We start from the raw sequence: 20,994 nt of genomic DNA, 5'->3' as shown, positions 1-20,994 counted from the left end.
CCAAGGAAGCTTGCAGTCTAAGCCCTGTGCTTGTAGAGAGCTGGAGGAACTGAACCCGATTTAATCCTATTTGCTCCATACAAAGCTCCATGCAAGACTCCCCAAACTAGGCTATTTAGCAGCTTTCCATGAATGGTCATCAGATCATGTGATTCTGTGGTGCAGACAATAGCGTCCGTATTTACAGGAGGAATGCAGATTTGCTCTTGGGAATTCCGTGGTGCAGGGTAGGGTAATCTTAAATGGCAGCCACTGTCCTAAATGTAACTGGTGAGGAGACACTCTGGATTCTAGCTTTAAACAAACTGGCACGCCTGCCCTCTGTGTCCAAGAGCTGGCAAAACTTGATCAAGGTGTGCTGTGGGAGCTCTCCAAGACAACTGGACAGGGAGGTGCATTTCAGAGCGCACAAGTAGGGCTCGAAGAGAGCTTTCAAATGGGATGTATCTAAAAGGTCAGAATTCTAAACAAAACAGAATGCTCTCCTTTCAAAGGAGAACAAGGAAACTTGTTTAGAGGCAATTCCACATTCAGCACAACGTTCTCAGTATTGCCCATGCAGTGCAATCTATATAATTTCCCATCTGCTTTCTGAAGATGAGTGCTTTTGTCAAGTTTTTAATCTTCGTTATTCCAAATGCATCTTATACATGGTAAATAGTGGGGTTAATCATCACAGAGTCCAAAACACAGGAACAATGGTCTTCTCCCCAATCACAGTTTTAAGACTCAATTTCCATTCCCTCCCCCCTCTTAAAAGGTGAAACCACCTTTTGTCCTCATCTTGAAAGGGAAAGCTATTTCTGTTTCCAAGAAGGTTAAAGATGGAATGCAAAAGTTTCAACAAAGTGGAGTAGTTCTCCTTCCCATTCTCTTCCTAGGCAGACATTACCCGAGAGGGTACTACATCACCGCACAACCAGTGCAGCCGTGCAGACTGAGGTCAGGTTTGGTCATCTGGATTTTGGCCACCTGACTCTTTTGTTGCAACAGTAAGGTTTCATTTATCCTAAGGAGAAGGAAAGCCATAGGAACTGTATCCTTCTGGACCAATGATCAGAACCAGAGAATTTGTAATTTATCAAATTGAGATTAATGCATTCCTACTTGCTCACTGAGGAGACTGAGGCCCAGAAATAGGAAGAGATAGGGCCAAATCACTCTCCTAGTGGTGAACCAACAAACATATTGACATCTAAGCACAGATATCTAAGCCTTGCTTGGCTGCACTTGTCTCCATTCTTTGGAATACTGATTTGCATGAACTTATCATAATAAATGGAAACAAATTAGCTTTTTAGATCTTAAAAAAGCTTTGTATGGAGATGCTTTGTATTCCCTGGCTTCTGTTTGAGGCTCCTGCTGGCAGACTGCTGATCCACTGGAAGCCAGGGGGACACAACTCTGGGCTGCATCTAGTATGTGGCAGGGCGGGGAGGAGTCTTGGTTATAGCGGTCCCTGCACCAGAAAAGAACCCCAAACTCTCCCTCCTTTGAAATGGCAGGACTACTGAAAAATAATTACAAAAGCTCAGTTTCTAGTCAAGAAAATAAAATATTAAAACACAACAATAATATAATGATAATAATTGAAGAATGAAGTCAACTCGCCAAAAAAAGTTTTACAGAAAAATAGCACCTTTGGTAAAAAGTATCTTAAAAATTTGGTTAGGTCTCTAAGGGGCTCAAAGTTATACAAGTATCTGCATCATTTGTGTGCACCCTCCCAGAAACTCCAAGCCTAAGGGACCACTGGGTAACGAGAAGGGTGGCTGTGTATCTAGAGGCAGTGGTTGGGACCATGAGAAGCACAGATGCTGGACGTCTATTATGCTGATGGCGACAGGAAGGGCTGGACGCAGAATGTGTTCCTCTCCACTGGGCTTCTGCCAGACCCCTCCTCTGGGGCAGCTGCAAAGTTCTCTCTGGCATCATTCGCACTCCCTGCAGGACGTTTATAGCCGTGGCCAACCGTGGTTCAGATCTGCTCCTCTCCCAACCCTGATGCAGTTTCCTTACTTGTCTCCAGCCCCTGAGCACCATTTATAGTTTCTCTCAAAGCACTCCTAGAAATGAAGGCTATGGCCCTTCCCCTCCTCGCCAGCCACCCCCATTTCCTTTTGCAAAACAAATAGACAAAATAAAACTCATTGCTATACAAGCAAATACTGGTGATTCGGCAATTGTAGCAGACACTTGGATATACTGAACTCAGCGCTGAAGTGAAAGAAGGTGCCAGGCTCTGGACGCCCTTCCCAGATGCCTCCTCTTTAGATCTCTTTGGTGCTCACTTTTTTGGTCTTTTCAGCTGTTTCCTTTGAGATGCAGGAGAAAATAAGCATTGTGAATTAAAAAAAAAAAAAAAAAGAATCATTGGTATCTATCTAGTCCTCAAGACTTTATATAGCATTGACAGATACATGCTTGTGCTAAATTTTCATTCTGTTTACTTGTCTGTCTCCTCCGTGGATGAGAAGAACCTGAGGGCAAAGATCAGGTCTTATTTTTGACATGGTCACATAGGGGCTGTCACTGAATTAGTAGCTGACCCCACTTGAATGCCTGTGACACAACAGGTCAAACATGATTATCCTCATTTTAAAAATGAAGAAAAGGATACTAGATGCAAGTGCTACAAGATATTCTGGATCCCAGTCCAGAGAGGTGTTAAGAACAAAGGTTCTGGAGGCAGACTGTCTGAACTTGAATCGCGGACATGCTATTTTCTGGGGGACTTTGGCCATGTTATAAAAACTTCTGTGCCTCAATGTCCTCAACTACAAAATGAGGGTAATAAAGTGCCACCTCTTACAACAGTGTCACATTTCTCCAAAGAAGCCTTTCTTACTTACGGCCAGTAGGCACATGAGAAAATGTTCAATGTCATTAGTCATTAGGGAAATACAAGTCAAAACTACAATGAGATGCCACTTCACACCCAGTACAATGGCTAAAATAAAACATAATGGACAATGACAAATGTGGTGAGTTTGTGAAAAAAGAGCAACACTGCTGGCAAGGATGTGAAATGGTACAGCCACTTTGCAAAACAGTCTGGCAGCCCTCAAAAGATTAATCACAGAGTTACCATAGCATCCAGGAAGTGCACTCTTAGGTATATACCCAAGAGACCTGAAAACATAAGTCCACACAAAAACCGGAACAAGAATGTTCCTAGCAGCATCATTCATCATAGCAAAACAGGGGAAACAACCTAAATATCAGCTGACGACTGGATACACAAAATGTGGTATATCCATACAATGGAATGTTATGTAGCCATAAAAAGGAATGAAGTGCCAACCTATGCTATAACAAGGATAGACCTTGAAAACATAATGCTAGATCAAAGCAGTCAAACAGAAAATGCCAAATACTGTATGATTCCATTTGTGTATGTCCAGAATAGGCAAATCGAAATAGAGTTAGAAAGTAGATGAGTGGCCGCCAGGGGCTGGGAGAAGACAGAATGGGGAATGACTTCTAATGGGCCTAGGGTGTCTTTGTGGGATAATGAAAATGTACTGGAATTAGGTAGTAGTGATGGTTGATGATCTTGTGAATATATAAAAACCACTGGATTGTATATTTAAAAGGGTGAATTTTATGGTATATAAATTAGATCTCAATAAAAAAACTAATTAGGAAATAAAAAACAACAGTGCCTGGCATCTAGCAGACACGGTTGGTTCTCCATCCATAGCCCCTTGCCTTTAGCAGTTCAGTACACGGGTACGGCTTCTTACTGCCAGCACCTGCACCTCTCTGCCTGAGGCTTTCTCTGGCTGCTGGAGCCTGCTCTGCCCACACATGTTGGCAGGCCAGAAATGCCAGGGAATTCATGTCGCTGGTGGCAGCCCTTGCCAATGGCTGATGAGAGTTTGTGTAGGAACGTGCCTTCTCCCTTCCCCCTCAGGAATGGGAACTCTGTTCCCAGAGATCCACGATAGGACTAAGCTCCACACGCCCACAGTGGTAACATGCCTTGGTAGACGCTCTTTATTGCTTCCTTCCCTTCCTGGGCTGGCTTCCCAGCTCCCTGTCTAGTGTCTCCTAGGATTGCTTCCCAAATAAACTATTTGTACTCAAGTCCTTGCCTTAGCGTCTTCTTTCTGAGGGAACTCACATAAAACAGATATGTAAAAATGTTAGCTATTATAATGCACTCCTCACTGTCTACTCTGATCATTTCCCCACCCCAGAGGAAAGGAATTCCTATTAAGTTTTTTTTTTCTTCTTTTATGTGGTTGCACTCATCTGGAGACTCAAGACTGATGAAATATGGAAAAACAAAAGGCTGGGAGCTTCTGCTTAAAAAACTGACATGAGGGGGGTGCCTGGGTGGCTCAGTCAGTTAAGCATCCGACTTCGACTCAGGTCATGATCTCGTGGCTTGTGGGTTCGAGCCCCACATTGGGCTCTGTGCTGACAGCTCAGAGCCTGGAGTCTGCTCTGGATTCTGTGTCTCTGCCCCTCCTCTACTCACGCTCTCTGTCTCTCTCTCAAAATAAATAAATTAAAAAACAAAACAAAACTGACATGAGGTTTCTATATTATGAGTGACAATAATGACAAAATGCATATAAAAACCATCAATAAATATGAGCAATTTTATTTTTGAGCATTATTAATATTAATAATTATTTTGAAATCAAATATTTCATCTCAATAGTTTAGCAGCTCTTGTGACTGTTAGATTCTCTCAAAACTTAAGTCAGAGAGAAGGCTTGTATAACAGACCCAGTGTACAGACAGGTGATCTGAGGCACAATGTCCTTTGTTAACTACATGGTAAATCAGGGGCAAGACAGGCCCAAGAGTCGAGCACATCCATGTTTTCTCTCCAGGCCTTTACCATCTATGTCAGTGAATCGCTATTCTGCCAAGACCCTTTTCCCCAAGAAGATCTTCAATTTGATGACACAGAACCTGAACAGAATTCTTATTTATTATCTTCTCAAGTCTCCAGGAAACTCTTAAGTTCTCTCGGTTTTGAAAATCCCAGGCTGTTCTCTAACCAGCTTGGCATTTAACTGAAGTATCTTTTATTGTGGTCCACATTCACTTATTTCCTGCTTGTTGCCCTCAAGGAGCTCACAGTCTTCAGGTCCGGGCACTGGTCGTGACAGGAAGCAGTAACACTTCCATAGACCATGCTCATTTGCAAACCACTTCCAACATATTTGCAAATCACCACCTGGCTAATTCTTGCTTCTAAAGCAATTTACCAAGTTGTAACCTACATCTGTTGGGACCTGCTGGACCACACAGGACTCCATTAGGGAACTGTCTGTATCATGGTTTGATAGAATAGGTTTATCATTCAGGACCTATTGTATGGAACAGAGTGGCTCCTTGGACATCTGGAGCATTAGGCGATATCTGAATGGCAGAAGGGCTTAGTGGCAGCAGCAATACCTGAGCCAGCATGGAGTCTGCAACTCACCTGGTGCTTCTGGAGCTCCTGGACATATCTGGTCATCTCCTCCTCTGTCTGGGCCTGGGCCCCCTTCTGATTCTTTCCTGGAAGAAGAACCAAAGCTCAGGGCAGTGCTCACTGATAGAAGCTAGTTAGGGATCCTACCAATATCTACCTTTTAGGCTCTCAATTTCATCTCCCATTTAATCTATGGAAGGAGAGGGGAACTGCCTGCATATCTCTGAATATGAAGTGTCCCAGTTCAACTGACACCTCCAAAGTAACACTGTGAACCAAGCAATCTCTTCCACCCCCCCACCCCGGCCTCTGTTCCTGGTGTCTCCGACTGCTCCAGCACGTATATCCATGCCAGGCACTGGCCCTGCCGTAAAATCTATGGGGAATATCTGGGTCTTGACTCAGGACGTTCCTCTGGGCTAAGGATTCTCAACCATTCACATGGAGAACTTTTCAAAATACACGTGTTTAAATTCCACTTTTAGACTCTGATTTAATTGTTGTTGGGCACCAGGATTTTGTAAAGTTTCTAGGTGATTGCAATGTGCAGGCAGGGTTGATAGCCACTATATCTAGCAGTGTTTCCCAAACTTACGTGGTGATTAAAAAAAAAAAAACCATAGAATATATCTTAAAAGTGGAGGTTCCCAAGCTGCTCTTTTGTGGGTTTGATTCAGTAGGTTTGGGATAGACTCTGTACATTTACCAAGTATAGTGTTTGCCGTCAGGAAACACTGCTCCGCCATGCCTTCTTGAGTTTGGCATTAATCACAGCAGTTTCCCTCAGCTGTGGCTCTACCTGGCTTTATATCCTGATGTCACTTTTTCTTTGCCCCATTGAGATTTCTGATCTAAGACCAGACTAACGTTCAGGTACTGACTCTGGAGTGCTGCCTCTACAATGTCCTCTCAGCTCCGTGGCCCACACACCAAGACATGCTCACCTTGGGGCACCACCATCTGTGGTGCTCTTTATACCCACAGGGCTCTAAACCTGGCCATCCAGAGAGGGAGGACGAGCTGTCCAGTGTGGCTGTGGAAGTGGGCATTGTCCCATGGAGGTGATCATTTGGGTTTTGTCTGATGCATGTGATGGGGCTTATTATCCAGGTGATCAGGCTTATTCCATAAGGCAGATGTTTAACAATTGCCTGTCTTAGAAATGGATGGCTACCTTTACAAAGCCAGGCCAGGAGCAGTTAGATGTGGGGAGCTACTGCAGGGGGTTTGGGGAAGGTGAATGTAAGATGCTTCCTGATGGAGGCAGGCTGGGGTAGTATTTTGAAATGTTCTCTCTTGGCTTCAGTAGCTGCTGTGTGCTTGGTCTGGATACCCTTAGTTTTGACTTCCAGAAATTTCTAGGATTTCTGTCTCTAAACAGCCTCTTCCTACTCTTCCATTTGTCTCTGGAATTGTGTTGGCTTCCTGCCTTCCCACTTTGAGAAGAGACTTGGTCCTGGGCAGTAAAAGACTAGGGATCCCCTGGTACAATTGAGTTCCATTTGTAAGCTTCTTATCTAGAAAAACATCTTCTGGGTCCTTGACCTCTGTCTCCCAGTTTCCATCTTACCTGACCTTCCTGAACATGATCCTAAGACCATCCCGTTCTTTCTTGTCTCAGTTTCTTTAAGGTATAATTTTAAGTTCATCCCATCTCGTGGTTCCAGATTGGGGCTTGGTTCCTACTGACTTTTCTTCTCAAACCCAATGTAACTCTCTATTCTAGACCTGATCTCACCCTTTTCTGTCTTTCCTCTACTCCGAATTATGCCTGTTTTTTCCCTATAACCTGGCTTTGATTCAAGAGTTTCTTTTGATCTTTGGCTCAGATGGCCCCCAGACTTGGGGCCATTTGGTTTCTGCACTGGTCCCCCAAACTCTCTGACACCTCTATCTCTCTAATCCACCCTAACCATGTCTCAACTTTCTTTTTTTAGGCGTTATCCAATTCTGTTAATTCAAAGAGGGTCTATGAACATTTTTCCTTTCTCTGCTGGATATAGGTGGCAAGCAGGAGTCATTTTGTTTTCAAACCACCTAAGTCTTTTACATATAAGATTTCCCAAGCTGTCATAAGGATCAAGTGGGTTAATATGTAGAGTGCTTAGTGGAGTGCCTGGCACATAGTTCTCACTAAATATTTCCTTTCATTATTGTTATGATGATTCCAATCTCACATCAACATTTGATCTTGCCCTGCATCTTAAACCTCTCTTATGCCAAGCCTCTGGAGTGATTTGCAAACGTAATGCGTCTGGCCTAAGTGCTTTGCCCAGTGCTGCCCACTGGGTGCTCCAACGTTACAGGTTGGAGTCTGTCACTTGCTCCCCAGTTTCCTTGCTCCTGGCCACTGCCCTCTTCTCCATCATCCCCACCCTGACTTCTCTCATGGTGAGTTCACAAAGGAAGCCCTCTCCCTGCCGTCCCTTCTTTCTGCCTGGGGCACAGCTCACCATCACAGGTCATGGCTGTGCAGACCCAGTTTCCACAGGCACAGACACAACGGTTACAGTCCACCTCGGTCTCTGCTCCATCTGCATATGTCTCATCCTCCAGGGCACACTCTGTTGGGACAAGAAATAAGGGGCAATAGTTTAGGGTGAGAGTGGAACAAGACATCTTGGCCATCATCTGTGCACCTTACCCTTTTCCCAGACAAGACCTGCTTCTGCTTAACCTTCAGAGGCACCATATCTGAGTAAATGATGCCACTGATCCAAAGATTGTTGGATCCTAACCTCAGCACAGAGTTGATGGGCCGGGGCCCAGTCTGGAATTGTGAAAGGGAATTTTCTTAGCAAGCTCTGGAAAGTTCCATCAATTCTATCTTGCCCCTCCCCCCGTCCCCTGCCAAATGCCCTCATTCCCTTCAACTCCACATATTTCTTAGGTTAAGCATACTCCTCTCTGGAGGATTGAAGGTCGGGTTGAGGCACTTGAGGAACTCTTGGAAGCTGAGTTTCCAGTCAGCATTTTCGTCAGACAGTTCAATGAGAGCATCAACACAGAGTCCTCTGAAACAAAACACAGGAGAAATGTGTCAGTAAGAGCCTGATTTCACTCCCGCAGAAAGGACCTAAGCATTGGGATCACATACATGTGGGGCCTCCAGAGGAGGCCAAGGAGACAACTGCCAACTGAGGAACTTTCTACATGCCTTCCCACAACTATCATCCAACCTGACTCCTGTGAGCATCCAGACTTTACTTGGTTATACTTGATGTCAGATCATTTACATTGTTCAAATGTTCTTCCAAGAAGACTCAAGTTTCCTGAATGGTTGTGTTCACTTTGATTGGCATATGTTTTCACTACCTGTGCACCTTCTGTGAGCAATTCCCTTTCCCCATGGTACTGGTCAAGTCAACCAAACTAGGAAAATCAAAACAGAAGGGAGACAAATAGATGATAGGAATGGAATATGGGATCTGAAAGACTATGGAGTTCAAGCAGGCATTATCACTATCACTATCTAGAAAGAGAAATGTTTAGAAAAGTTTAATGGAATCCTAGTTCCCTCACTCTCCCCTTGGCTTGGATGTGAGCCTTGGTTCAATCACTTATTACCCAAATGGCCTTGAGCTAGTTCTTCAACTTTTCTGAGCCTGTTTTCTCATCTGTAAAATGAGGACAGGGAGCCCTCCTTAACTGGGATGTTACGAAGATCAAACATTGATCTTTAAAATAAAATATTATCTAATTTCAAGTTATCAAAATATGAAGGATTTTCAGATACTATATTCTAAGGCCATGGCATATTACTAAGGGAGAATCATTCTAGAATCTGGGCTTCATGCTTTATATTTCTTCTGAACAAAAGAGGTGTTATTCCTATTTTTAATTCTTGCTGATGTACTGGAGCCACAGCAGAAGTTTCTTAGGGGTTAATTTTTATTAATATTTGCTCTGGAATAATATCAGAAAAGGACAGGGACATGCTTACATTTGTGACAGTTAGGGTTCTCTATATCTTAAAAGTCAGAACTAAAGCTATTTTAGACTTATAGTTGAATAACACAGTGATACAATTCCTTCCAAAAATTAACCATTAAAACATTATCATGACACTCAGAAACACATTTGCTCTGATGTGACCTTGATAATTTACTTTAAAATTACATTCTTCTATTCCTTGTAAGTTCTGGCAAAACAACAACTATTTGATCAGATACCAGTGGTGCTCAATATATTAGTTCATAACGTTCACAAAATAGACCAGGACAGAATTCCTGTTTTGCTTTTTACTTCTCACTGGCACTGGTGGCCCCTCTGCAGGTAGGAAGGGGTTCAAATCCCCTATCCTATCCAGCCCTCCCCTCATGGGCCCCTCCCTGACCCCTCAACTGCACTCACCTAAGCAGCTTGTTGTTCTCCTGGTCGGCATAGGTAGTGATGTTGATGGCAGTTTCATTCTGCTCCACAAATTTCAGTAACTCACTGGAGTCCAAGCGAGAGTCACCATTATCAACGTTCTGGAAAGGGGATAAAGAGCACTTTCAGGAACATTTTGTAGATCTGTCTCCCTCTCAGCTTGACCCATCTTTGGCTCTTGACCCATTCCAACCCTGCCTTGGCCTCACACCTACTGCAACAAAGGCTTGAAGACTTGGGGCCCCCAGAGAAGGTACCAGCACCCCAAGATGAGAGACTGAAAGTGTGTGGGCAGAGGCCACTGGGGGCCTTTCAAACCCACACCCTGCTCAGAAGGGCAGTGGGAACACAGACCTGTGTTACCCAGGCACCTGGGGTGCTGGAGAACCCCCTGCAGCCTCATCCCTGACACCGTCTTGCAGACATTCTCCTCTTTAACATCTGGGTTCAAGCCAGCCACCATACCCTGTTCTCAAACCTTGATGAACATTATGAATCAGATTCTGTGGCAGAGCCCAGGATGTCTATTTCTTTTTTCTTTTTTTTAAGCTTATTTATTTATTTTGAGAAGACAGGGAGAGAGTGTGAGCACATGCACACACGAGCGGGGAAAGGGCAGAGAGGCAGGGAGAGAATCCCAAGCAGGCTCTATGCTGTCAACACAGAGCCCAACCTGGGCCTTGATCTCATGAACCATGAGATCATGACCTGAGACGAAATCAAGAATCAGATGCTTAACTGACTGAGCCACCCAGGTGCCCCTGGATATATATTTCTAACAAGCTACTTGGGAACAACAATGCAGGCACCCCTCAGAGCTCACTCTGGGAGTCACATGACCACTTCTTGCTGCTTATTTCCCTGGCTTGCTGTCATGCTTCACATTCACACTGGTGCCCCTAACCAAGCACAGCAGTGAGAAGTCGCAAGCAAAGGCCCCAAATTGATAACCTGCAGGCAGAGGTGGTACAAAGCCCTCCACCCCTCTGCTCTGGGCCCCACCGCAGACATGTGTAGGGGTCCTCGGCTTACCGAGCACAGGCTATCCTCATGACCTACCTGACATCCCACGAGCACAAGGTGAGGGTATAGTGAGCTCAGGCATTATCCCCTCTTGGCAAGGTGCTAAACCTAGACCATAGCCATTTGGGACTATTCAAAATGCCCAGGCCCTAGCTGCTGGAAGAGGGTGTCGATTTCAAGTTTCCATCAAATTCTAAGTTGGATGTTGCTGCCCTCCTAGATAGTTCCAATGGAGGAAAAATGTTTTTAGAAAAAATTCTTTCCATAGGCTGCCTCAGACTGCTGCCCTGGGAAATTATCAGCATTCCCATGTTACGTTGAAGGTGGCTCACCAGATGATATAAGGGATTCTGAAGAAAAGTCTGTCCAGGCTTCCCGGTAGAAGGGACTCTCCTTCCATGCCTGTCATGTGTCACATGTACTCTGCTATAAGGTTGTAAATCTTTCCATGATATACATAATGACAGGCATGTACAAAACAACTATGTCAGCCCTTGCTTAGTGCCTTTTTATCATTCTTGACAAATTTTCTAGGAACAGGTCTCAGATGTTCCCCCTGAGGAAACTGCCCTTCACCTTGTGAAGTCTTGATTAATTAATGGAGAGAAATGAAATAAGCTTGGGCAGGAGTCATTCTTAGCAGTACAGGACTTTCTTGAATACAAACGTTGCAAGTGCTGGACAGACAGGAGCAGCCCTCACACACCCCAACACCATCACAGCTTGTTGAGAGTGAGAGTCTGAAGAGGAGCCATGCAGCCATGGCTGCAGACCCAGTGCCAGGCAGTGCCTGGGGGCACCAGGAACCTGGTGGCTACAGCCCAGCCAGCTCCCAAAAGGCAGTGCTGAGTGCACACAGTTCACTCAGGTCTCGATCCAGGCCTGAAGCCGAGGGGAGGGCCAGCCTGTGTGCACTCTCATCTCACAAGGGCCCAGCCAGGCCTCCCCAGGCCAGCGCTGTATGTGGAATCCATAGGAAAAGAGGTCTGGTACCCACCCCAGAAACAGCCTGGACTGCCTGGGGGGGGCATACTTAGGGGGTTTTGATCTTGGACCATGAACCAACCTAATTCACTCAGCCTCTATTCAGCTAACCACTTACAAAAGGCATAGTACCTCTGTATGCCTGCAATTCCCAGCTCTGTATGTGATGTAGCACCCTTTTCTTCTATGTAACTGTAGGGTTGTAGAAAGGCGGGAAGATGTGTGATACGAAACGCATGCTTGGGGCTTACTGCAAGTTTGGAGACTGTTCAGAGGATGAGCTAGGCCAGACACTCACTCACACACAGCATCTGTGGTGACATGGGGAACATGATACCAGAGTCAAGGAGATAAGAAGTCTGGCTCCAATTCTGACTCTGGCCACCAGGAGTCCACCACCGAGAGGGGGTGTGTGTATGACATGGCCATGAAAGGCTCTCTCCACCTGCCTGCCCTCTTCATTCTGCTACACTATCACTTAAGAAATCATTAATGAATTACTAGGTGAAGTGAGAGTCTGGTTTTCATCTTATCCAAATTCTGATTAGATTTTCTTTTCAACTAATTTTGACGTAAGGAATGCCAGCTGGGTTAGAGGGCAGTTCACTGGTTCAGAAACAGTTTCTGTGAGATATCAGATCTCTCACCAAGAGACAGCTGTTTGCCTAGAGGGAAGGAGTCTCTCTTTGAAGACTGCACCACACAGGACTCCGATAATCATCAAAAAATAGATAGTAAAATCCCTGTTTTCTTAGAAGACACTCCCAGAGTGTCTGGGAGAAGCGAGCGTTGTGTCAGTCATGATGAAGCTTTATTGGTCGGGAGTGAGAATGCCCTAGAGGAAAGCCACTTTCTCAAGGGGTCTCACATAGGGGCCTGTTAGAGAAGTTACTGCCAGGACAGGTGGACAGGTGTCAAGGGGGGTGTGGGGCCCAAGCACTTGAGAATCAAACTAATAGCAGGTGTCACTGATGCCTGAAGCAGGGTGCCACCAAGAGGCCACTAAGAATGATTACAAGGTCCCAAGGGGCCCCTTGGAACCAGTGGCCTCCTGGGCCTTAATGGCCATGGCAAAGTCACTGTATACAATGACCTGGCAGGTGCTGCTCACTCAGCTTCTGAAAAATCAATTTCTTCAAGTTTCTTTCTGCTCCTGTGTGACTCTCCTGGCTCAGTACTATAACGCTTTTCTGTGTAGATGAGGAACCACCCTTGCCCCAAGGGCCCTGTAATGTTGGGGGGTTGACATAGAGGACAGACTGAGAAGGGCTGTGCTTTCTTGTCCACATGAACAAGAGCCAAGGGAGCTTGTTTCTTCAAACACTTGGAACCCAGAGAGACATACCTTCTGCCACAGGAGAGAGAGCTCTCTAAAGACAGGAACACAAGCAAAGTCTGAAATGACCAAACATTCAGTATTTCTCTATCTGTAGGGTCCATTAATGTTAGTGAGAAAGAGAAATCCACAGACTAGGCTTGTGTTGACACAGAGCCACCAAGAAATCCTTCATGTGCCTGGGGTTGCTCCTGAATGCAGGCAGGTTAGGGCTTGAGATGGCAGGCCCTGGAGGCACCTAGGAACATGTACATCTGCAGATGAGCATCTGAGGGCATCCACCCAGAGATGTGTGTCTGTAAGTAAAGGGAGCTTTTTGCTTATGTGGGAATGTGGGTATCTGAATGTGTGTCTGTGAGTAGCTGTGTCTCTGTCTGGGGTGTGCATCTCTGTATGTGGGATGTGTGTGTGTGTGTGTGTGTGTGTGTGTGTGTGTGTGCATGCTTCTGCTTGTATTTTTATCTCTGGGTGTGATGTATGTATGTGTGTATCTGTGTTCTTGTCAATCAGCTGCAAGAGCACCCTTCACTGATTCTTCCAACAACTGTCTCAAGCTCTCTGAGAAATATCCATGCCATGGGAGCTCCACTCATTGCTAAATACTATTTCCAATCTTTTTCAAAGCAGAATCTCTCCTATCTCCAATTGGAACAACCTGTCTCTTAAACTAAATAATGGGACAAGCAATATCTAGGTTAGTGAAGAATCCTGGAACCATGAAATGCCAGTCCATTGACTCTTCCTGGATGATGAAGCACTCTACAGGCCAGGGACAGTCAAGTTAATGATTTAGAGAAATGTCAGACCAGGTGGGAAAGAGGCTGAAGTGGCTTAGGTATAGGTGAGATCAAAAGGTATACTGTATCAACAGCCAGCTCTATAAGGTAAAGGGTAGGGGGATACATACAGGGTAGGGGGATAGAACCTGGCCACATACATGTACATTAGATCCCAAGGGCTCTACTGCTGGAATCCCACTGATCAAGCAGGCCAGAAAGCAACTGTCACAGCTTCATGGAACAATGGGGAGATGTGATCTGGTGATGGGAGAGGAAGTATCTCTTTGGGGCTGAAGAGTCTTTTTATTTTATTTTATTTTATTTATTTTATTTTATTATTTATTTTTGAGACAGAGAGATTGCGAGCAGGGGAGGGGCAGAGAGAGAGGGAGAATCTCAAGCAGGCTCTACTCTGTCAGAGCAGAGCCAATATGAGGCTCAAACTCATAAAACCACAAGGTCATGACCTGAGCTGAAATCAAGAGTCAGATGCTTAACCGACTGAGCCACCCAGGTGCCCCTGGAGCTGAAGAGTCTTTGACCCTAATTCTGGATTACCTTAAAGTACTTGTCTAGGATTTCGCTGTAGTTGCTGCCTTTAGAGAACCAGCCATCTGGAATGATCTCTGCTTCCAGCCACTGGATGATGCGACGCCGGAGCTCATCCCGGTTGGACTGATAGCAAACAACTGCAGGAAAAGGGAGTGAGGTCAGCTGAGCAGTGAGACCCCAATGTCACCCAGCATCCACTGCATGGGAGGTTCAGTGCCTGGGGCTCTGCATGTGGCATCTCAATGAATTTTTACAGTACTCCAGGGACACGAGATTATCACACACATTTTACAGGAGTCAACCCAGGGTACACAATTAGAAAGTATCTAAGCAAGGATTCAAGCTTATGTTTCTAAAAAATTTATACGAATTGAGAATATTGAAACAGAGAAACTATGTTGCTTAGGTGAGAAAAACGCAGAGCGGAAAAATAAAGGACTATTTTCATTAACTAAGGAAGCTGAGGGGGAAAAAATCAATCAATCAATAAATAGCTCTCTTGGCTCAAAGATGAGCTGAAATAATAAGTGAATGAAGGAGCACATGACAATTTTTTATGCCACAAGATTTTAAATTCTCTCTCTATAGCCTTTTCCTTTTACCAACTGGGTCTATCAAATCTTTCTCCCACTTAAAATTTTACACTGTCTGCATTATCCTTTGTTCTAAACCACGGAACACAAGGTCAAGAAAGGGCCATGCTGAAACCCTGCTCTGGACAGCTGTTCTAAGACACATGGCAATAACAGGTGGGACTGAGAGTTGGGTAGATGAGGTAAAAGAGAAAGGAAAGCCTTGACAAAAGGAAATTTCTGGAAGACAACACATGTTGGGATGTGAAAAGGGCCCTGAGCCAGAGGAATGTAAATCTGGGCAATTTTCCCCACTCTGCCACTTCTAAGCTGTGTAATTCAGGAAATTCACTTAACCTCTCTGAGCATCAATTTCCTCACCTATGAGGTCATTACAATAAGGTCTACCTCACAAGATTATTGCAAAGATCTGAAGAAAAGTATATGCTAAATCTTCTGTAACTGTAACAGTGAAATTTTAATTTTTATTCATAGAAAATCATAGAAAAAGTCCTACTTGCATTTCCAATGATCCCCTTTCAAACAAGTTGTGCCTTCTGATTCTGTTAGTCCTGTGACATCAGCATGTCTTACAGATCATTGAAAGAAAGACTCAGTGGCTTTCCTGTCCTTTTAATGCAATCACTACTTAGCAAAAATGGACAACACAGCCAACATTCCAACCTAACCAGCTGCTTCAAATGTCAAGCACAAAAAAATGCAGTTTTGCAGCTTTTCTGAGCTGTGTTGAGGAATGACCAGTTCTGGCTCACAAGTTCTAACACACAGATCTTATGGGCTTCAGCAGGGAATGTGAAACACAAAATTCCTTCATGAAAAGAATTTCCTCCCTAAAATGCACACTGTTGGAAAAATAGACACTCACCTGGGCTGGCAGATGGACTTACAGATTTCTTCTCTGCAAGACAAAAGGAGAAAATGCATAATGCAGAATGAAGACAAAAGAACATGTCTGTGTTTTGCTAGGTTTAAAATCATCCCACACTACAGGGGCCACTTGCAACATTTTCATCATTTGGTCCTGGGTTCCTGTCTCCTTTCCTTCTTCCAGGGCCTATGAATGGGGATCTTTTCTTCCCTGCTTTGTTTCACATTTTTAGGCCACTGAGTTGCCCTGTAGTCTCATACCTCCTCCTATTAGGTTTGCAGGGTAGGGTTGCGTTGCTGGGACTTTGAGAATTCATATGGAATTATTATAGAGAGGGAAATGGAGTGGAGACCCACACATAGGAAACAGCTTGTTTCTCCAGGGCAGTTCAAGGCTGAGAGGGGCTGAGTAGGGCTGCTGTTTGGTAAGGAACTGGTATCTAATTAGCAAGGAGGTTGAGACCCCCTCCAATCTTATCTGAATGGCAGTGGTTTGAGTGCAAAATAGAGGAAATATATATAGCAGGGCTGAGAGGTGCCCAAATTTAAAAAGTGAAATTCACCTACTTTTTAAAAAGGTATAGAATTCATGTAAACACTTCCTTATTATTATTGACCATTGACATGGTCCCCTATCTACTGCAGAAAGTACTGGAACCCCCCTTGGGAGGCTGACGCAGGAAACCCTGGGCAGAGGCCTGGGCTATCCAGTGCAAACCCAGTAGGCTCATGAGCGCCAACAGGCTGCCTCTCCAAGTAGCTGGGTGGTCCCTGTGGCATCGGGTGCTGTGGTCAAGTGGAGAGGACTCTGGGCAACCAGGCCATACTGCTCTGTCCTCTGGCTCCTCTGGCTGGAGTTGGGAGGCACTTCTTACCTTTGCAGTGTCCATCATAATCAACCTGGATTTTGGATCCAGTGAGGCAGGCGTCTCGATGTAACTCACAGTGGTTGAGGTAGGTCTTGCCATTGCTGCCGCACACAGGCCTCTTGTGAGGTTTGCATTGCTGAAACAGACCCGAGAAGGAGGTCTGTGCAGTCGGGGCACCAGCACACACATGCATCCACACGTGTATCCTGTGGGGAGCCTCCCTACTAGGGTCTAGGGTCTTTGTAGCCCTGCATGGCCCCGTGTTGATCCTGGCTTCGGGTCATCTCTTCTATTCAGTGAAGAAATAGACCGTCCTGACCCTATCAAGTTAGCACGGAGGGCATTTTATTGGAAGTCAGAAATTTGGATTCTCTGTCACTTTGGAGAAAGTCACTCAATGTCTCTGGATGCTCTAAGATCCCTTAAAATGCCAACGTTCTATGACACAAAAGAGCCAGAGCTGAGAGTGGGGAATGTGCAAATTGAAAGGCAGGCAAACACACACACACACACACACACACACACACACACACACACACGAATTCTTCAGTTCTTCTGGGGTTTAACTAGAAAGATCTTTGCTTTCTTGCTTTGTATAGTATTTCAGAGCCATTTTGTTTTTCTCCCGATCTCACAGTGCCTCTTATGAGGCTGGGGTGGGGATGCCTGGGTCTTTGTGAAGTACCACAGAGAATCATTATGGACAAGGAAATGGAGTAAAGTTCACCTGGCAACCCAGTTTTACTTTGGCTATTTAAAGGGCCATGGTCACAGGCAAGCTCAGTGTCTTTAGTTTTTTGTGTGGTTTTTGAAAGGGGGGGAAGGAGGAAGCCAGTTCAGCTCAGCCCTAATAAAGGCACGAAAGCAAGAAAGAGTAGATGTAGTGAGAAGAAACACAGAACACTGGAGCTGGAAGGTAGCCCCACCTCTCCAGCTTTAGAGGAGAATACCAAAGCCCAGGAAGACAAATATCATTTAACTAGTATTTATTACTGAGTTCTTACTAAGTATCCTACATGCTGGACAAACATGGTCCCTTGCCTTCACAGCATCCAGTGGCAACTAATTTGCTCAAAATCACAGAAATACATGTGGTCAAAGCAAGACTAGGTACTAGGTCTCCTAACTCTAAGTACAGGCTCGTGCTACCACACAGTGGCCAGGCACTCCTCTAGTGAGGTCCACCTAGGGTTCCCAATGGAACTGTTTTTCAGGTGTCTGAGCTGGGGAGACTTCCTTTCGGGGACAATGAATCAGGATTCTTCACCTGGGGACTAAAGCGGTGTATTTATTTGCAGAAAGACAGATATATTCCTAGGCTTGTGTTGGCATGGTAGAAAGGAGAAGGAAGGACACATATCCAGGGTATTTATGTTTGCTGAAGAGGGAGAACTTGTCAGAATCCTGGTTACAAAAGAAGTATTTCTCGAAAGCTCACACTGCTTTTTAAACTTCATTAAAAAAAAACAACCCACAACCTTGTAAAGTCTTCATTTCATCTAGTATTTTTCTAAAAACTTGCATATCCTTTGACTTGGCAAGCCCTAGTGGGAATCAATCTTCTAGAAATAAAGGCAGCAGTACATAAGGATATTTTCACAAGGATGTTATTTTTTGCAGTGGTAAATGATCCATGAAACAACCTAAATGTCCACCTATGGGAAAATTATTACATGAATATGATTCTATTACAAAATATTTATTATGACTCCATTTTTGTATAAAATAGGGGGGCAACCCTGTATGTGTATAGTAGCACAGAAAAAAAAAGTGGAGAAACTTATACCAAACCACTAACACTGGTCATCTCAGACTAATTGGATTTGAGGGTTATGGGGAAGATTATTAATTTTATATTTATACAAATACCTGTATTATTTGACATCTATAAAGCAATTGTTAAATTTGTAACTTAAAATTCTTATAAAACTAAACATTTTTTAAAAAAAGAAAAAATATCCCTGCATTTACAGATTGTTTTTAATGTCTGGGATGAAAATCCCTTGTCTTTCATATAGACAAGGTAGGCTTTTTTTTTTTTTTATTTTTTTTTTAACGTTTTATTTATTTTTGAGACAGAGAGAGACAGAGCATGAATGGGGGAGGGGCAGAGAGAGAGGGAGACACAGAATCGGAAGCCATCAGCCCAGAGCCCGATGCGGGGCTCGAACCCACGGACCGCGAGATCGTGACCTGAGCCGAAGTCGGACGCTCAACCGACTGAGCCACCCAGGCGCCCCAAGGTAGGCTTTTATAAAGATGATGACATGGTTGGCACTGCTCTGCTGACTAGCAGCTCCAGCAAGGTAGCTATATTGGCCTTGGCTATTGCCCTCTGGCTCCTGGCCTCAGAACTTACCTCAATGCAGAGGCAGGTGGGCTCTCCCTTCTCTGTGACTGCACATTCCCGGCCAGCTCCACAAAACACATTGGCACAGATCTTGGATTTGCTTCTTAGTTCTTCCTAAAACACAAAATCATAACGGAAACCAGGTCACTGAGATGAGGGCTTCATGGCATAAGCCACTGGTGGCGATTATCTTTCAGTCTCAGGTCTTGGTCTGGAGTTGCAGCTCATGGTTACTGAAGAGTTCTGAAATTGCTAGAAACTGTCCCCAACAGCCAGCACCAGACTTGCTGGCACTGCTCCAGCTCAGGCCCAGCTACCTCTGAGTCCCTCAGATTGTTTCTTAAAGAGCAAGAGACTCTTTCTTATGTGTTTCCTTTCTTTTAAAAATGGTCATCGAACAGTCCTTAAACGTCAACACTACAGTATATAGCTATACAGGCACAGACTCTGTCCTCAAGAAGCTCCATGACTCTCTGAGGAAACTCACAAATCAAGAGACATTTAGCAAGCAACAGAGAAGTGCAGCAACAGGAACACCAGCAGCCAGAGAAGGAAAGGAGGGCAAGACCCAAATGAGACTTTCTGAAGATAGGCTGCCTTGACTAATTCCTAAAGAATGAGAAGAGTAAGCCAGGGAGAAATAGAAACATGGAGAGAAATATGGATATCTGAAGGACCAAAATCTCACTGAGTAGTGAGTGATATTAAAGGTAATATCATTTCAAAAGGCAAAAGGATAACTAAACCATCAGAAACATGCCTTTGCTATTATTCAGTATGGTCTTGTTCAGACCCTGTTCACGTCTGCCTCTGGCTTCAAGACCAAGAGTGCCAAACCATTGGCGAGCCAGTAGAATTATCCTCAAACCACTTAAGGTCAGTCATTCCTGCTCAGCAGAACCTACAGGCAGGGAACAGTCCCAGTCTATGTCACTGAAAAGGAGAGCGTATGTAGACACTAATCTGTCAGTGACACATTCCTTCCCTCACGTTAATTAGTGGCTAAAAGGCAGCCCCACCTCATTTGTCACACAGGCCAGCAGCAGTGGTGGTTGAACAAAGGAGAATGTGATTCTTCCAGCCTCTGTCTGACTGCTGAGCAGGCAGTCACGAAAGGCCTCCGGGCTCCCACCCACTGGGGTAGCACTAGCTGTGACAAAACCAACAAAAATGACAAGAGCTGTGGCGGGGTCAGTAAAGGCAGAGATGGAACCTCAGATCCCACCCCTCAGACCATGTCTACCATGTCATGCAGAGAACTCACACACACAAAGCTTGTAATACTAAAATTCTTGTAGTCCGTAAATGTTTCATATCTAAGAATAGGTCAAAGAAAACAAAAAACAAAGTAGATGCTGAAAGCTGAGGACTGCACCCAATACAGCTAGTCTGCTGCCACCTGGAGGCTGCTTTGCAAACTCCAGGGTATTATTTTCTCTGCTGAGCCATCTTGCCTGTCATGCAGGGATCCCATTGGTCGAGAAACTCTTGCCATGCTCACATTTCATTGGTTCATATGCTGTTGCTAAACCCATTCTTTTTTGGGGGTGTTGCTAAGGAAAATTCAATAAAGCTGGCAGGCAGGGGAAAAAAAAAAGAGGAAGTAATCCCCAAAAGGCTGGGATGACTGGATAGCTGTTGTTTCCTAAACTGGGTGTGGAGATAAAACTCAAGCATATATTCTCTGATCAGGGCGCTCATAACTGTGCCTGGGAAGGGAAAGCAGCTCTAAAAAGGAAGAGGAAAAGGCTGCTGCTGACCAGTGTAACAAAATCTCAGATAAGACTACCTTGTTCTCTCCCCCTCATGAAACACTCGAACCAAGAGATACCA

The 20,994-nt window shown here is 44.7% G+C and overlaps 1 protein-coding gene across 1 annotated transcript in view; it reads right to left on the bottom strand.

The window, feature by feature from the left end:
* Window positions 1-409: 409 nt before the first annotated feature.
* The window catches only part of FSTL1 (follistatin like 1), a 53,705-nt gene continuing 33,120 nt past the window's right edge, over window positions 410-20,994 (bottom strand). Inside the window, exons 3-11 of the mRNA XM_030329869.1 lie at window positions 19,171-19,275; window positions 16,818-16,947; window positions 15,941-15,973; window positions 14,489-14,619; window positions 9,791-9,909; window positions 8,339-8,451; window positions 7,891-8,001; window positions 5,447-5,523; window positions 410-2,315 (exon numbers count right to left, since the gene is read on the bottom strand). Of these exons, the coding sequence (XP_030185729.1) occupies window positions 2,271-2,315; window positions 5,447-5,523; window positions 7,891-8,001; window positions 8,339-8,451; window positions 9,791-9,909; window positions 14,489-14,619; window positions 15,941-15,973; window positions 16,818-16,947; window positions 19,171-19,275 (864 nt within the window). The 3' untranslated portion in view covers window positions 410-2,270. The remainder of the gene's footprint in view (window positions 2,316-5,446; window positions 5,524-7,890; window positions 8,002-8,338; window positions 8,452-9,790; window positions 9,910-14,488; window positions 14,620-15,940; window positions 15,974-16,817; window positions 16,948-19,170; window positions 19,276-20,994) is intronic.

The sequence above is a fragment of the Lynx canadensis genome, chromosome C2 (genome assembly GCF_007474595.2).
Source record: "Lynx canadensis isolate LIC74 chromosome C2, mLynCan4.pri.v2, whole genome shotgun sequence".
Classification (NCBI taxonomy): domain Eukaryota; kingdom Metazoa; phylum Chordata; class Mammalia; order Carnivora; family Felidae; genus Lynx; species Lynx canadensis.
The sequence above is the reverse complement of the archived record's forward strand: the minus strand, read 5'-3'. Positions and strand labels throughout refer to the sequence as shown.